We start from the raw sequence: 17,046 nt of genomic DNA, 5'->3' as shown, positions 1-17,046 counted from the left end.
GCCGACTGAAGCCAGTGACCCGGCACAGTGGTCCATACCTGAACGGAGGGACAGCAGAGGCTGGCAGGAAGGACATCAGCATAAACAAAGGGATCTTGCAGCAATCATCCTAACAGCACAGGAAGGAAAACAAACCAACAGTTGACTGACACCAGGACGTCTCAGAGGCGTGGGCCCAGGATGCCTAACGGCCCATCTCCAGAGCTGCCAGTGAGCACTGCAGCAGTCCTTCACCATACCAAGTAATCCCACTGGCCAGGAGGGAGAAGAGACCTCCTAAATCAAGTAGCCTGCAAGTGACACAGCTCCAGGACTCTGTAAATACACAGGCTCCAACTAGGCCCCGCAGGCAGGCCAGTAGCCAGAAGGGAAGAAAGTCCCTGCTGCAGTCCCGTGTTCATGCCTTAATTTTAATTCTGTAAATTTTATTTGTTCTTTTTAGTTACACATTAGAGTGCAGAAACGGATTCCACTCTTGTGGTTGTACATGACGTGGAGTCTCACTGTGGTGTGTCCATACACATACAAAGGAAAGTCATGTGAGATTCGTCCCATGGTCTTCCCCATACCCACGCTCTCCTTCACTCCCCTCTGTCTGCTGTGATGTGTTAACATAGGCTCGCTTCATGCATTTCAACATACTATGCGTACATGGAGTATAACTAATTTCTCATTAGGATCCATTTTTGTGGTTGTACACGATGTGGAGTTTCATGGCTTGTGTATTCATATAGGAACACAGAGAAGTTATGTCCCATTTATTCTACTGTTTTTCCTATACCACCCCCCACCCTTCCCTTCATTCCCCTTTATCTAATTCAAAGAACGTCTATTCCCCAGCTCCTTATTGTATGTCAGCATCTACATATCAGAGAGAATACCTGGCCTCTGTTTTTTGGGGATTGGCTTATTTCACTTAGCATAATAGTCTCCAGTTCCATTCATTTATAGGCAAAAGCCATAATTTCATTCTTCTTTATGGCTGAATAATATTCCATTATGCATATATACCACATTTTCATTATCTACTCTTCTGTTGAAGGGTACCTAGCTAGATTGGTTCCATAGTGGGTGCATCATTGTAGTATGTTGATTTAAGTCCTTTGGGTATATACTGAGGAGTGGGATAACTGAGTCAAAGGCTGGTTCCATTCCAAGTTTTCTGAGCCATCTCCATACTCCTTTCCAGAATGGTACACCAGTCTGCAGTCCCACCAGCAATGTATGAGTGAACGTTTTTCCCAACATCCTCACCAACATTCACTGTCTTTTGTATTCTTGATTGTTGCCATTCCGACTGGAGTGAGATGAAATCTTAGTGTACTTTTTTTTTTTTAATTTTTAATATTTTATTTTTTAGTTCTCGGTGGACACAACATCTTTGTTGGTATGTGGTGCTGAGGATCCAACCTGGGCCGCACGCATGCCAGGCAAGCGCGCTACCGCTTGAGCCACATCCCCAGCCCCCTTAGTGTACTTTTAATTTGCATTTTTCTAATTGCTAGAGAAATTGAAACTTTTTTTCATATATTTGTTGAATGATCATAGTTCTTCTGTGAAGTATCTATTCCTTTGCCCATTGATTGATTGAGTTATTTAGAGGTTTTTTTTTTTTGTTGTTGTTGTTTTTTGGTGTTTCTTGAGTTCTTTATATATCTTGGAGATTAATGCTCTGAAGTGCAGGTGGCAAAGATTTTCTCCCATCCTGTAGGTTCTCTTCACATTCTTGGTTTGTTTCTTTTGCTGCTTAGAAGCTTTTTAATTTGACACCATCCCAAATATGGATTCTTGATTTTTACTTCTTTTGCTTTAGGAGTCTTATTGAGGAAGTCGATTCCTAAGCCGACATGATAGAGAGCTGGGCCTACGTTTTCTTCTAGTAGGCATAGGATCTCTGGTCGAATGCCTAGGTCCTTGATCCACTTTGAGTTCCGTTTTGTGGAGGGTGAGAGATGGGGGTTCAACTTCATTCTGCTGCCTATGGATTTCCAGTTTTCCCAGCATCATTTGTTGAAGAGGCTGTCTTTTCTCAGTGTATGTTTATAGCACCTTTGTCTAGCATGAGATAACAGTGTTTGTGTGGGTTTGTCTCTGTGCCTTCTACTCTGTTCCATTGGTCTCCATGTCTGTTTTGGTGTCAATGCCATGCTGTTTTTGTTACTGTAGCTCTGTAGTATAACTTAAGTTCTGGTATTGTGATGCCTCCTGCTTTTCTCACTAAGGATTGCTTTGGCTATTCTGGACCTGTTATTTTTCCAAACAAATTTCGTGACTGCTTTTTCTATTTCTATAAAGAATGTCATTGGAATTTTAATAGGAATTGCATTGAATCTGAATACTTTTCGTAGCATGGCCATTTTGACAATATTAATTCTACCTATCCAAGAACATGGGAAGTCATTTCATCTTCTAAGGTCTTCTTCAATTTCTTTCTTTAGTGCTTTGTAGTTTTCATTGTAGAAGTCTTTTACCTCTTTTGTTAGATTGATTCCAAAGTGTTTTGGGGTTTTTTTGAGGCTATTATGAATGAAATAGTTTCCCAAATTTCTCTTTCAGATGATTCATTATTGGTATATGTGAGTGCAATTTATTAATTAGTGTCAATTTTATATCCTGCTATTGCTGGATTAATTTATGAGTTCTATAAGTTTTCCGGTAGGTTTTTAGGTCTTCTAAATATAAAATCATGTCATTGGCAAATAGGGATGGCTTGAACTCTTCTTTTCCTATTCTAATCCCTTTAATTTCTTTCTTTTGCCTAATTGCTCTGGCTAGGGTTTCAAGGACTATATTGAACAAAAGAACATGGTAGTGAAAGAGGGTATCCCTGTCTTGTTCCAGTTTTTAGAGAGAATGCTTTCAGTTTTTCTCTGTTTAGAATGATGTGGCCTTGGGTTTTAACATATATAGATGTTGGGGTATGATCCTACTACCCCTAGTTTTTCTAGTATTTCAAACATGAATATACGCTATGTTGTATATGAACATGAATATTATATACTGAACATGAATGGATGCTGTATTGTCACCAGGCACCCATCAGATCCCACAGACACACCGGAACCAGAACCAGAAGGAACAAAATTCCATGCTGTCATTTCCTTTAAAAACAATAATAGAGCTGGGCTTGTGGATTAATGGTAGGCACTCACCTAGCACGTTCGGGGCCCTGGGTTTGAGCCTCAGCACACATAAAAATAAACAAATAAAATAAAGGTATTGTGTCCAACTACAACTAAAAAATAAATGTTAAAAAAAAAAAACAGTACCAGCCAGGCATGTGGCACATGCCTGTAGTCCCAGCAGCTTGGGAGGCTGAGGCAGGAAGACCTTGAGTTCAAAGCCAGCCTCAGCAAAAAGAGAGGTGTGAAGTCACTCAGTCAGATCCTGTCTCTATAAATAGAATAAGAGAAAGGCTGGGGATGTGACTCAGTGGTCACACGCTCCTGGTTTCAATCCTCAGAACCAAAAAAAACCAAACTGATGAGCTGAGTGCAGTGGTGCACCTGTGATCCCAGATACTAGGGGGACTAGGGCAGGAGGAGTCCAAGTTCCAGGCCAGTCTCAGCAACTCAGCTAGACTCTGTTTCAAAATAAAAGTAAAAAGGACAGGGAATATAGCTCAGAAGTAGAGGACCCCTGGGTTAAGCCACAGTATAATCAATCAAAGCAATACTCATAAAAGGAAAAAAACTAACTGTACACTTGGAATCCTGAACTCTCAGAAGAGGAAGACTACTGGGAAATTCTACAAAATGAACCAGAATATCCTTAGAAAACAGTGAAGATTGCCAGGCACTCACAGCTTCGGAGCTCTGAAGCCAGTCTAAGCCTAATCAGAGCACACAACCCAACAGCAGGCAGACACTGTACCAGGCCTCCTGGGGCAGCGGCACCCAGTACTGTGGTGTGCTCGTGGACAGCAGCTTCATTAGAGCTAGCATTACTGCAACAGTAGACAGAGCAGATCTTGACTGTTCAGATCCCATTGAGAACACACCTGCAGCCAAGATCTTGGCTGGGAGAACAAGAAAATAGTGGATCCTAAAGGGACAAGAAGAACTTTTCCTGAAAATATACGTGAAACAAAAACATGAGAGAAGTTGGGTCCTGATGTGTTGTGTCTTGCCATTCAGCCACAGTGACCCACCCTCCCCTGACTCCCAGGAAGGGATATCTTCTTTTTTTGGTAGTACTGGGGATCAATCCAAGGGCCTCCCACATGTGACACTGGTTTCTCAGTGTCACATGTGGGTAACATAATTGAGTTTTTAGACAACTAAGATGACTTGCCTTTGTGGTAGGCCATCTTCATTTCAGAAGCAGAAAAGCTTAGAAACTTGATAGTCCTAGAAACAAGACTCATAAAAACTACACAGCCCCCAGTTGCACATAGTCAGCAGTAAAGCCAAGAATGACGTTTAAGCAGAAAAGGGTGGTTCATAAGACCTGGGACCTTTCTATATTTAAACTATGCTTTCTATATGATTGGGCAAAAAAATGTTTTTACCTCTTAGATATTTTAAAGTTTGGTTTTGAAATCTGAACTTTGTGCTGGGCTGGGGATGTAACTCTGTGGTAGAGCACTTGTCTAGTACGCATGAGGCTTTAGGTTTGATCCCCATTGCTTCAAGAAAGAAAAGAGGCTGTTTCTTCCTCTGGAGTTGGCTTACAATCTCCCTTGAATATGCATCTACTTTCCTAAATAAACCTCTCTTTAAGAAAAAGAAAATAGGGCTATGGATGTGGCTCAAGCGGTAGCGTGTTTGCCTGGCGTGCACAGGGCACTGGGTTCGATCCTCAGCACCACATAAAAATTATTAAATAAAGATGTCGTGTCCACTGAAAACTAAAAAAAAAAAATAAATATTAAAAAACTCACTCTCTCAAAAAAAAAAAAAAAAAAAAAAAAAAAAGAAAAGAAAAATATAAACTTTCTTCAGAGTGCCAAGAAACAAAAATTCCTTTCATCCCAACAGAAATCACACACATGAAGAGCATGGTGCTTGTAGGGGCTGGGCCGGGGGATGTCAGCCAGAGGACATGAGTTCCAGTTAGACAAGAGGAGTCAACTCAAAGGTCTACAGCAGCACCCGGGACCACAGTTCATACAATGTATTATACGGTAGTCTCAGAAAGCCCTAGTAGCAAATGTTTACATGTTTTTGCCACAAAAAGCAGCTGGTATGTGGGTAACACACATGTTAAGGCGCCAGATTCACCCACTGCACGAGGCACACATTTCCAAACACCACGTGGACACCATGAATGCCCTGGGTACGAGCGTGGCCAGGACTTACCTTAAATACCTTCAGGTACTCAGGAAGCACAGAGGCGAACTTGTTGACAGTATAGACCTTGGCCTCTTTATTGTTTTCCAGACTTTTATGGATGCTCTTCCAGAGAATCACAATGATTTCTAGTAAACCTGCCATGGATGCAACATCGTTCACCGACAGCATTTTATCCAGAACCTAAGACACAAATACTGTTATTGTGACAGCATCTGACAGCAGGTGTTACAAGCCAAGAGCACTGTCCTCAAAAGACATCTCAGATTTACAGGCCAGCTACTCTGAAATCTCAACAGAACTGGACTGTCTATTTTCGAATCTCTACTAGGGAGGTCAATTTCTTCAAATGCCACCCCCAAAATAAGTTCTCAATAAACCGCATTTAACTTCCTTTAAAGAAACAGTTTATGAGGCTGTGGCTATGGCTCAGTGGCAGGGTGCTTGCCTCCCACACGTGAGGCACTGGGTTCGATACTCAGCACCACATAAAAATAAATAAACAAAATAAAGATATTAAAAAAAAAAAAAAAAGAAACAGTTTACATGAGTTAAAACTCTTTTAAAACCAAAGGACGCTACTTGTCAACACAAACCCCGAAGCGAATGAAGGAGTGACAGGCTGTGAGCATGCCACTGGCCCTGCCTGGGCCCTACCGGATGCAGCACCACAGCCACCTTCCTAGGCGGCCCACAGTCCTAAACTGGAGGGACACGTGCTCGCCACCTCCAGCCACCAAGTCAGGGCTCCCTGGTCTACTCTGACATGAAGCTTCCTGACCTCGAACTGGTACGTGTGGGACCACACCCCTGCATGCTCACAGTGACCCACACGCACTCTGACCAATCCCCTCCGGCCACGGTACAGGCACCCTGCCTGCCGGCCCTTGTTGCCGCACACACATGGCCGCCAGCAGACACACACTGGTGAGGTCCACCAGCGATCCCTGTAGGAGGCCTGTGCAAGACAGTCTGACAATCTGTTAAGTGACCAATGCAGCAATTTCCTTGAAGGAAACTGCCTTGAGATGACAAGAAAGAGTCAGATCAGGTTTGGGTTTATTCGGCTGGTTAGTTGTTTGTTTTGTGCTGGGGACTGAACCCAGGGAGTGCTTTATTACTAAGCCACATCCCCAGCCCTTTTAATTTTTCATTTTGAGACAGGGTCTTGCTAAATTGTTGAGACTGTCTCAAACTTGCAATCCTCCCCTCACTCAGCCTTCCTGTCCTGAGATTACAGGCCTGTGCCACCATGCCCAGTCTAGTATTTTTTTTTTTTTTTTGCTAACTACATAAGGATGGGACAAGGGAAAAATTAAATTTGATTAATAACAGTACATAGAAGAGGTAAATGTGGTTTCTACACAAAATTAGAATGCTTTGAAATGCATTCCAGTCAATTTTAAAAGCAAAGAAACCACTAACGGCTTATCAGAAGAATGATACAAGTAAGATTGACAAAATTTTCATTCTGCAAGGGGAGTGAGGGGAGAGGAGGGTCTGTGGGGATGGGAAGGATGGTGGAATGAGACAGACGTTATCACCCTATATACATGTATGATTGCACTACTGGAGTGACTCTGCACCATGTACACCCAGAGGAAGGAGAAGTTGTGCTCCATTTGTGCACAATGTGTCAAATGCATTCTACTATAAAATAAATAAATTTCTACAGAAATTTCTTTCTGCATTTAACTCTCCTTTTTCCTGTTCCAACTCCGTAGAGAGGGGACAAATTTATGACCCAGAGCACTGAGGTTCGTGACAGGTAGGTACCACCAACGTAAGTCTAAAAACATAAATAGGAACATTTATTTTAAAACAAACCAAAGCAGCCCATGACCTAGCACAGCAGCCTTGCTGTTTATTTTCTGCTATCACCATCACCTCCGCTTTGAGAACATCACTTGAGAAACATGCTCAACAATAAGTTTAGCAGAGGACATCTTTGGTTTTTAGGGGACAGCAATTGGAAAGCCTTAAAAGTTCACTTCATAAATGCCTGCTCTTGACCACAGGTATTCTTGGAATAACAATTTCTAGCAGACAAACTACATGTTTTTCCCACAGGCACCATGGAATAGTTTCTAAACCCTTGTCTTTGCTGGCGACGTGGAACCTGACCTGAGGATACAACACGCACATCCTCAATGATGACCAGCTACTGGACTGGGGTAAAGAACCCCTCAGCATGGACAGAGTGAGAATCTTTTGATCACCACACTATGAGATGTGCATTCTCTTTTGCAAAAGTATCTCTATTCCTGGTGCGAGCAAGCAGGTGTCCCCTGGGGGCCATTCCTCCACACCTGGCTGCTCTTTTCCCCTCGGTGCACATCGGGGTTCTGCAGACTGAGCAGCTGGAAACCCCTGAGCTGGCACCTCCAGCTGACTCCAGAGCGCCACCTCCCTGGCAAAGCCCCAGCAAAGAGGGAGCCACAAAGGCACTTGAACTCCTCCCCGAAGCGTGAGCATGATCCCCGAGGAAGTCACCATGTGAGAATGACAGCGGCACTGATCTGTGTGCCTTCTCCCTCCACCACACTTTTATTTTCCTGGGCTTTTTTCAGCAAAGAGAAAAGGAAATGTCTGGTGGCCTGCCAGGGCACAAGGGGTGGGTATGTTGGGACAGGCTGGTGAAACAGCCTCCCCAGAGAGGAGGCAGAGCTGCACCTACCTGCCTTGCCCTTCCTTGTGGGCTCAGAGGGCAGCACCCGAGAGGGGCCCTCAGCCCAGCACCTGACCACACAGGGACACACAGGCACAGCACCTCGGTACAGGTATCTTGAAATTTCCCTCCAGGGTCAGCGCCCTAATCCAGCTGGGTACTATAATTACCTCAAATTTTACTTTAAATGTCCACAGCTCAAGAACTGGCGTGTGAGCTGCAGTAGTAAAAGTGTGCCCACTTCTGGCTGCTGCTTCCTTCTGCTAAAACAGGGCACTCTGGATTTCTAATAGCAGCTAAAAATTCCCTTTGACAAATTATACTTCCTACATAAAGCTCATACCCAGAAATCGAGCCCCAGGACATTTCTGGCAGAATCCTATGTGAATGGCTGTGTCCGACACTACCGCCCACCCAGTGTGAACTTGGGGACACCAGAATCCAGCCCATCTGAGCTATATCCAGGTGGGATCAAAACACATAGTGAGGCAAAGGACACTGGCACGAGGTGCTGCAACAGGGAAGTTTCTTCTGCTTTACACCCACCCTCACTCCACCACAAACTGCAAAGGATACCCAGAGGGTCTTTCAAACACAGCACTCGATCTTCCAAAGTAATTTGCTTATCAGTACTAAAGAAATAAATGGAAAATAAAAATATCCCTAACACAACAGCCCAGGGAGAAGACACCCGAGGCAGGAGGTTGGGGTGCCACTCACACTCACGTTCTCCTTCTCCCGCTCCTCAGGGTCCTCCTGCTGTTCCCGCAGTGCCCTCTGGACGCAGGCGTTTAAACAGTGGCGAATAACATGGATCAGCTTGGCTAAAACGTTTACAATAATCAACAATCAACATGTTTCTCCTACAAAATCAATCTTCTAATCAGAACTATAATCCCAAACAGTGAAAAGCTTTGAGACAAGTCATCACAACACACGCCAGCGTGAAGCTGCCAGAGGGGCCAGCCCTCACGTGGTGGGCAGGAGCATGGGGGGTGGGACTCCAACCTATGTTGGTGCAGGCGGTGTGTTCGTGGGCGTGCTGGTAGAACCTCCTAGCAGCCGCGTGGTTCATCTGCACCAGCGTGACGCAGCGCTCACACCAGACCTCCTCTGGCTGGTTCACGGGCAGGAAGGAGTTGAAGACGAGGCTCACCAGGCGCCGGGACACAGGCCGCGAGTCCATTTGCAGACGAACCAGAATGTGCTCCATGGGGCATATTTTCCAGAACTATGAAGAGCACAGGGGCAGAAGGAAGCATCAATCACTCCAGTGACCTTGGAAACTGCTTCAGGGAGATTTCCAGAACAAAACCAAAGAGACTAATTCTGCATTCAAGAACATTCATTTCAAATGACTGTACTAGAATCTGTGATTCCTGTGAAGAAAAGATCAGTCTACCTCTTAAGAAGACCAGTATATAAGATGCCCAAGTCCAAGGCTGTGGAGAAGGTTAGTCACCATTACCCACCACCACGGTTTTTCTACAGTAAACTCTCAAATTACAGACATAGTTTCCAATCAAGCCATTTTTAAATTTCCTAAAACCTAACCCTTTGGCCCATTAAATGTGAATAGTAAATTTTAAAAACACATTTAACAATTTGAGAGGGATGCAGTACTTCTGTCTTAGCAGCCTGGGCATGGCTCCTGAACAGCCCAGGGCTGCCTGGTTGATCCTTCAGCAAGGCTCCTCCAATACCAGAGCCCCCTTCCTCACATCCTCCACCACGCCCTCCTCTAGCCACCTCAAAAGCCAGGCAAGTACAATACTCAGAACTGACCATATAGTCCTCATACTGAAAAGCACTCGAGTCACCTTCAGAAAACACCAAGCTTCTGAGCAAGAGATCCAAGACAAGAGAGGACTATCACAGAACGGGAGGGAAACGGATCTTAAGGCAGGATGTTCAAGCCTGTCCCAGCACACTTCCTCACCTGCACACAGGGACCTGGACCAGGCTTTTCCTCAGGAGCCTGGGTCTCAGGACCATCTCCTTGGTATTTTCCACAGATCCTTCTCATCACTATTTGAGTATGTCACATTGTTCTGACATAACAGATGCACACACAAGCTCACCTGAGTTCTGTCTCCGGGCGGGGGGGGGGGGGGGGGGGGCGCGAACGACGTGGGACTGGCAGGTGCTCTAGCTCCAGCCCCCTCCAGCTGCCTAGCGTCCTCCTGCACCAGAATTGTCATCAATGCCACTACTAATTCCATGGCCATTGGACACCACCTGGTTCTGGGGAGACAGGACATGGCTCCGTGCTTCAGGCACCACTAGGAGGAGCACTCAGTCCCCTGTGGACCAGAACCTTCAGCTAACTGAGGCCACAAGCCTGCCTGAAGCACTGGGGGTCTCAGGGGAGTCAGGCTGGTACACTCAGGGTGCAGGAAACAGGGACAAGTGCCAGGCCTTGTTCCGACTACCTGGGCAACATCTCTGAAATCTGCTTCACACATGAGCCCCTTTCTGCATGTCCCAGCGTGAACTGTCCAAATGGGCAACTCTGGACAGCACCAGCAGGCCTGCATGTGTGGCTGCTACCACAGCAGATGTGTCCCAGCGGCCACTGGCCTCGGGTTCACCTGCTGTCATTTCACAGAACTCACTTTACAGAGTGGTCAAGCACAAGCCCCAGGGGCTGTTCTGTCACACTGTCACCACTACCCCATACACAGAACAGAGGTTTGTGACAGGCTCTGACCAGCATTTGCAAGCACAGGGGCCTCTCCTGACCGCCAGCTCAGCCTGGGGACAGCCCACCACAGCTAACACAGGATGGAAAGCCACACACAGAATACGCTCAGAGGGTCAGCCTGTCCATTACTGAAGTACACAACTTTTCTCCTGCCCACACTCCCACTAGCACTAGCATGAGTGCCAAAGCACAGCCTCACAGAGCTCAGCACTGAAGCCCGCACAACGCTTCCTTCCCCTACATGCAGGACCCCTGCGCCTCACACCTTCCAGGAGTATCTCATAGGCAGGCGGCTGCATGCACCAGTCCCCATGTTATACAGCTGGCCACACATTAGATACTTCAATGCTCTTCCTTTTTACTTATAAACCTTAAGTTATTTCCACACAAGTCCCACAAATGTCCCTCCTTGTCCTTTTGTGCCAAACAGCATCATTCCCCACGTGAACACACAAGTCTGAATCGCTGACCCAAGACCAACAGACCTGTCAGGTGTTTCTCAATGCCATGTCATAACAGCATAATTTAAGTGTCTGTGACCTGCTGGGAGGAGGGACAGAGTTCATGATGTCACCAAGTAACAGCTGAGTCCAAAACACCCAACGTCCTCAGCAAGGACTGAAGGGCCCAGAACTAGTAGCGGACGATGGTGCCAGCAGCATGTGCTACGGCCCAGTGCACACTTGTTACACTTGTTACAAGCCTCCCTTGGTGGAAGGAGAGGGTTCACGGTCAACCTCCCCAAGGAAGGTGTCAAGTATCTAAATATTACTCCAGATACTGCAACAAACACACCCAATGCACAATGAACAGTCACATAAGAGGTGTTTATATATCAATGTTTTCAAAGAAGAAACATACTGGCATTTCCAGAATCTTCAATGAAAATCACAAAAAGTCTTGGAACAGCTATTGGTCAAAAGCAGCAGTTACCACCTTTGTCAATACTAAAGCACCTGAAATTAAAATTGCTTTGTCTTTTTCCAGGCCCAGTGGCACACACCTCTGGAGGCCGAGGTAAGGGGATCACAAGGTTAAAGCCAGGCTCAGCAACTTAGTGAGGCCCTAAGCATTATAGCAAGACCCTGTTTCAAAATAAAAAATATTTATAAAAAGGGGTGGGCTACAGCTCAGTGGTTAAGCATCCCTTGGGTTCAATCCCCAGTACAAAACAAAAAAGCTCTTTCTTTCTTTTGGGTGGAAACAAATGCCCCTTTCTTCCCTGTGGTAACAGGAACTCAAGCTGCCCACCTTTGCAGCTCGCACAGCTTTGATCTTCAGCAGCAGCTCCACGAATGCCACTCTCACTTTCTCCGAGTTGTCATGAAGACTGTACCTGAGTGCCGGCAAAAGCTGTTCTAATAGTGGGTGGCTCAGTTTGTTATCCAGAATTATCGGCAGACACTACACAAAGGGGAAAGAGAGAGCTCAACATCAGAACATGCCAAGACAAGTTTGTTTAGGAGGACGCTCAGCTCCACCCTTACCCAATGCACGGGAAAATAAACACGTAGGGCAAATCACATTTTCCTGGAAGTGCCATCCACAAGCACTCAACGAGCTAGCATTGCTTGACAACTGGGGGCCAGCCATCACTGCTCCATGCCACAAGACTGATCTGGTGACAGAAGAGACCAGAGTACCCTCTGCCCAACCCTGTAGGACCTTAATTGGAAGATTCAGAGCAGATTGGCAAACACGGCTGTGTCTAAAGCCGGGTCTTTAACAGTCAATAAACTTTGCATCCTGACTCAATGTCCACCTGAGTAACTAGTATGCCTGTATGGCTAACCTGGACATTCAGACCCCAGGAGAAGAGGTGAGGACTCAGTATAGGTCAGAGGAGGTGCCAGCTTGGAGCCGAGGTCCCACATTCCCAAACTCATCATCTACTTCCTCCAATTATTAGGAAAAGGGACACTTCTGCAAGTTCTTGAAGTTTTATTTTAATGAGTCATGTTGTTTTAAATTTCAAGGACATGTGGTTTCTAAAGCATCACGTCTAAGCACTTGATTCACTGGGCTGCAGGGCACCTCTGGACACCACTAGAGGCTCCGTGCAGCTCTGCAGTCGTGCCTCCCTGCCTCCCACCTGTCCTAGGGGTTCCCTGTTTTCTGTCTCCATCTCGAACCCAGCACCCACACTGTCCCCCACACATGAGACCCATCTGCCCAAAGCAGTTTGCTGTAACTTGTGGGAGTTTTGTCAGAAGCCAGGATTTGCCAGACTGCGGTCAGAAGGACAGAACTGAGGTGACTGAGCCAGGGCACACTGCTTGAATCACAGCAGCAGGAGAAAGCAATCTCAGAGAAGTGCAGAGTGCAGGGGATGAGGAAGAACAGCAGGCAGGTAGGCATTTGAGCAGATGGTGCTGCCATTGCAAAGAAAAGAAGGAATGAGGGAGAGAGAGATGACCCTGCGGGGTAGCAGAGACTCAGAAAAGGTGGTCAGATTCAGTGGTGCTGGGGGTGGGTAGAGTTGCACCATTTGCCACAAAGACCTTAGGAATGAAGTGCCCTAGCTTCCAGGGCAGCACATTTGGGGATGGCTGGACCCTGAAGAAAACACCTCCTTCCAGATCTGTCAGCCTGTGCTTGTCTGAGTCTATGTGGCTGAGTCACATTCTTCAAGACCATGCCATCTAAGAGCTGTATGCTGGCCACGGTGGAACTTCCAGACACTGTCCACTGAGTGAGGCCCCTCAGACTGAAGGGCAAGCCATGTGGAAACCACATAGCCCAGCACTGGCAGCTGTAAGGAAAAGGAGGCAAGGGTTGTGACAGTGAGCAGAACAAAGGACTGTTCCGGGGTTGAAGCTGGCTGAGATCAGAGAAACAAGAGCAAAAGTAAGCTTGGCTAGAGGTGCTCCACTGGCCAAAGACCAGTGCACACTGCAGAGGGGATTTGGAAGCAGTAAGGAAAAGGAAAGTGAGGAACACTCTTCTGACAGTGAAAGGCTGGTGCCAACCACGGGCCACACAGCAGGCGGCTTGCCAAGAGGCCTGCAGGGGAAGAGGCAAGTCCTGCACCTGGTGCAACCCAGGGAAGACCTGCTTTCCTTCAGGTTTCAGCAAGTACCAGGGAGGAAGGGTGCCCAAAGCAAGGACACAAGGAAGCAACAGGCAAGCAGGTCACAGAGCAGTGCCCACAGGCACGGCAGTCTGATGCCAAGTGGGAGAGGAGACAGTCGAAGGCAGTGGAGGAAAGTGAGATCACTCAGCTCCTGAGTCAGCTCCAAGAATGTGTCATCATGGCCTGAGCCCCTGCCCCAGGCCCAATACTACATCATTGCTCTTCTGTTGTCACCAAAGTCATGGAAGCAGAGAAATCAATGACCACCATAGGATCTGACATCCATGTCAGTTTCTGCAAACCCAGGTGACTTGGTCCAGGTTGATTAGGAAATAAAATGTGCCTATGCTTGTCAAGTTTAAACTAGTGTTGGGCTGGTGACAGGTGGGTGTATAAACCATTATTCAAGTTAATCCCAATACATGCTGAGCAGATTCTGTGCAAGGCGGAGTACAATCCCTCTCTAAGGACTTCTAAATACTTATCTGTGAAGATGGCAGACTCACAAAGTGGGCAGAGGAGTAGCTTCATATGGCTCAGGGGCTAGATCAGCAGAGTACAGAAACACCAAGGCCAGGCCCAGTGAAGGGGCTCCTGGTGCCTCCAGGGTGGAGGGCACAGGGCCAGGTCACACAGCCATCAGCACAGGCCACGAGCTCTAAGCCGAGGTCCTGCTGTCCTCTCCCTTGCACCTGCAGACCCTGTTCTCAGCCACGACACAGGCATCTTCCCAAGACACTCCCCAAAGACAAAAAAGAATGAATTCAAGAGTACTGGGGAGTGCGCCCCATACAGTGAACACCAGGATCTTATTGGGCAGTCATTTTCTGTAGAAAACACTTTAGTTTCTTTATAATTGTACTTTACACATACAAAGTATCAACAGCTCTCTCTATGGAGCCCAATAATGGGTATATTTTTGTCTTTTTCCTTCTCCGTATTTTGCTACTATTCTACAATATCTAAACATCACCATATAATTTTAAAAATCTTACCTTAAAGACAGAACAACGAACATCAGCTGAGCTGGTATCAAATGCCAATTCCCCAGTTATTTTCTTCAGGAGATCGATAAGGATGGTTGGGGGCATCATTTCCCAGTACTGGGAAGTTATTTTACAAACACCAAGGATCCCTGTGGAACGGACCATCGGATAAGGATCTTCTAAAAGGCTCTGTAAGTAGGAAGGGAAAAAGGCTTAAAAATCTTAAATCAGTTCCCTTTGTGTTGACATTTGCTTTATACACTAGCATTTGGGGAATCTATAACTTAATAATAGACATTTAAAGTTATAGAAACATTGGTCACACTGTCTTCAAGGGAATTAGTTCCAGGACCACCCTCTAAGGATGCTGAAGTACAGATGCTCAACTCCCTTAAATAAAGATGCAAAACAAAAACTGATACACCTTGCCATGCACCTTACTGCTGGATTACTTGTGATGCTAAAACAACGTGTGTTGTTTAGGACACAGTGACTACAACACCTTACAGATAAAACACATTTTCTCCCAATATCTTCAACCCACACTTGGCTGATCAGATGCAGAGGCCCCACCCCAGTGGTGCTTCTGATGTGGAGCACTCAAGAACAGCTCGGAAGCATGTGCAGCTCATTTGCTCCCTGCACACAGGGCCTTGTTCACAGTGGGTCTTGAGCACCAGCTCCACCATTCAGAGCTCCACACACCATCAGATGTGGCCAGAGTTCATACAGATACTACCCATGTAGTCCACTCTCTTGAATTCCAAAATGCTATAATGCAGAGCCCAGAAAAAAACAATGCTTCAATCCACATAGGAATGGCCAAGCAAGCAGCAGGGCCAGGACTGAGGCGAAGCTGTCTGCACTTTGCTCCCCACTCTGCCTGCTGAGGTGTTCCAAACCCTTACATGTGGTCAGGAATAGGAGTGACCATCCTGTAGGGCCAAGCAGTCAAAGTACACAAAACAATGCAGCAGCACTGTGAGTGGGAAGGGGCAGCTGACACACCCCAGAGCAGGGCATCCAGTGTGTGCAGCAGAAGTGGCTCAAAGCTCTGCACCCGAGTTACCAGAGCAACTGCCAAGAGCTACCAAGCCCAGCTGTGGTCTGCCCAGCAACATCTGCCCACAGACTTCCAAAGGAACCTTTCTGAACACATGAGTGGATAAGCCGAGCACAACACGCTGAAGACTGCTTATTTCCAGGGTTCCTGCCAGATCCTAGCTGTACTACCAGTTCAACTTTCCACAGGTGAAGTTCCTCATAAATCAGAAACCAACGAAGGAGCACTCAGGAGTACCATGGGTAACATCCGGGTGGTGACTACTCTTCCCGTCATTTTGCTACTAACCAGAACAAAAAGAACATAACACATCAGGAACCTGCAAAGGTGAGGGGACCAGAACCAGCACTCTCCAGCCACGGAAGACAGGCAGCCCCTGCCAGAATGCACCTCCCTGGAAGCACAGCAGTGTCTGCATGCTTCCCCTGATTTCAGGCTGGCACACCAAGCCACCCCAAGAGATGAAGACAGAGAAGACCAACAGCTCATCAGAAGTCACAGCCAGCAAGTGGGAGGTATGCCCGTCTCCACCAGGGGACCAGGGGCACCACGTATGATGGTCACACTAAGGGGGGAAAGAAAAACGGAATGTTCCAATGGACTGACAGAAGAAAGGGACGGCAGGTCTCGGTCTCAGTTTTCAAGGAGGCCGGGAGAACGGGCCCTTCCCTGAAGCAGGGGCAGGCCCTTAGGCTCCTGCCAGCAGCAGCAGTGCCCCACATGCACAGAGCTGGAGCGCAGAGGCAGCCTGACCACATGGGATACGTACATACAGTTCTTCAAACTGTTTCTGAATTTCACTATCCATTTCCATGGTGTGGAAGTTTGGGTCTCTAACAGGAAACGCTTCAATAAACAGCAGTGCAGCATTTGATCGCACTTCTGAGTTTCTGGCCTGTAATAATAAGAGAAGAGTAGTTCAGAATCCCAGAAAAGCACACAAAGCCTTCAGTCTGATGTTCTCAAATGAATACTTCTATTACCTTAACAGAAACCTATTTACAAGTTGAAGACAATTATTGCATTGAAAATGACCAAACTGGCCTAAGGGTAGCTCAGTGGAGCTCTAGGCCCAGGAAGCTCAACATGCCTACAGGGATGAACAGACTACGCAGACCGAACTTGGTAGGACATCCTGAAATCAAGCCAAACTCGATGTCCACAGACATAAAAGATTATCTTCTTCACATCAAAGCCCATCTTATGCCAGGTGACACCAGCAAGGTTCATGGAGACTTGTGTGTCCGTGAGGATGCTCAGG

At 46.6% G+C, this 17,046-nt stretch overlaps 1 protein-coding gene across 1 annotated transcript in view; it reads right to left on the bottom strand.

Moving 5' to 3' along the window:
* Ncapg2 (non-SMC condensin II complex subunit G2) overlaps positions 1-17,046 on the bottom strand; it is a 58,915-nt gene that overhangs the window by 20,139 nt on the left and 21,730 nt on the right. Inside the window, exons 12-18 of the mRNA XM_026380006.2 lie at positions 16,555-16,680; positions 14,732-14,911; positions 11,915-12,067; positions 8,968-9,190; positions 8,680-8,783; positions 5,301-5,474; positions 39-109 (exon numbers count right to left, since the gene is read on the bottom strand). Of these exons, the coding sequence (XP_026235791.1) occupies positions 39-109; positions 5,301-5,474; positions 8,680-8,783; positions 8,968-9,190; positions 11,915-12,067; positions 14,732-14,911; positions 16,555-16,680 (1,031 nt within the window). The remainder of the gene's footprint in view (positions 1-38; positions 110-5,300; positions 5,475-8,679; positions 8,784-8,967; positions 9,191-11,914; positions 12,068-14,731; positions 14,912-16,554; positions 16,681-17,046) is intronic.

Source organism: Urocitellus parryii, chromosome 3, assembly GCF_045843805.1.
Source record: "Urocitellus parryii isolate mUroPar1 chromosome 3, mUroPar1.hap1, whole genome shotgun sequence".
Classification (NCBI taxonomy): domain Eukaryota; kingdom Metazoa; phylum Chordata; class Mammalia; order Rodentia; family Sciuridae; genus Urocitellus; species Urocitellus parryii.
Note: the sequence above shows the minus strand (reverse complement) of the source record. Positions and strands in the feature narration are given on the sequence as shown.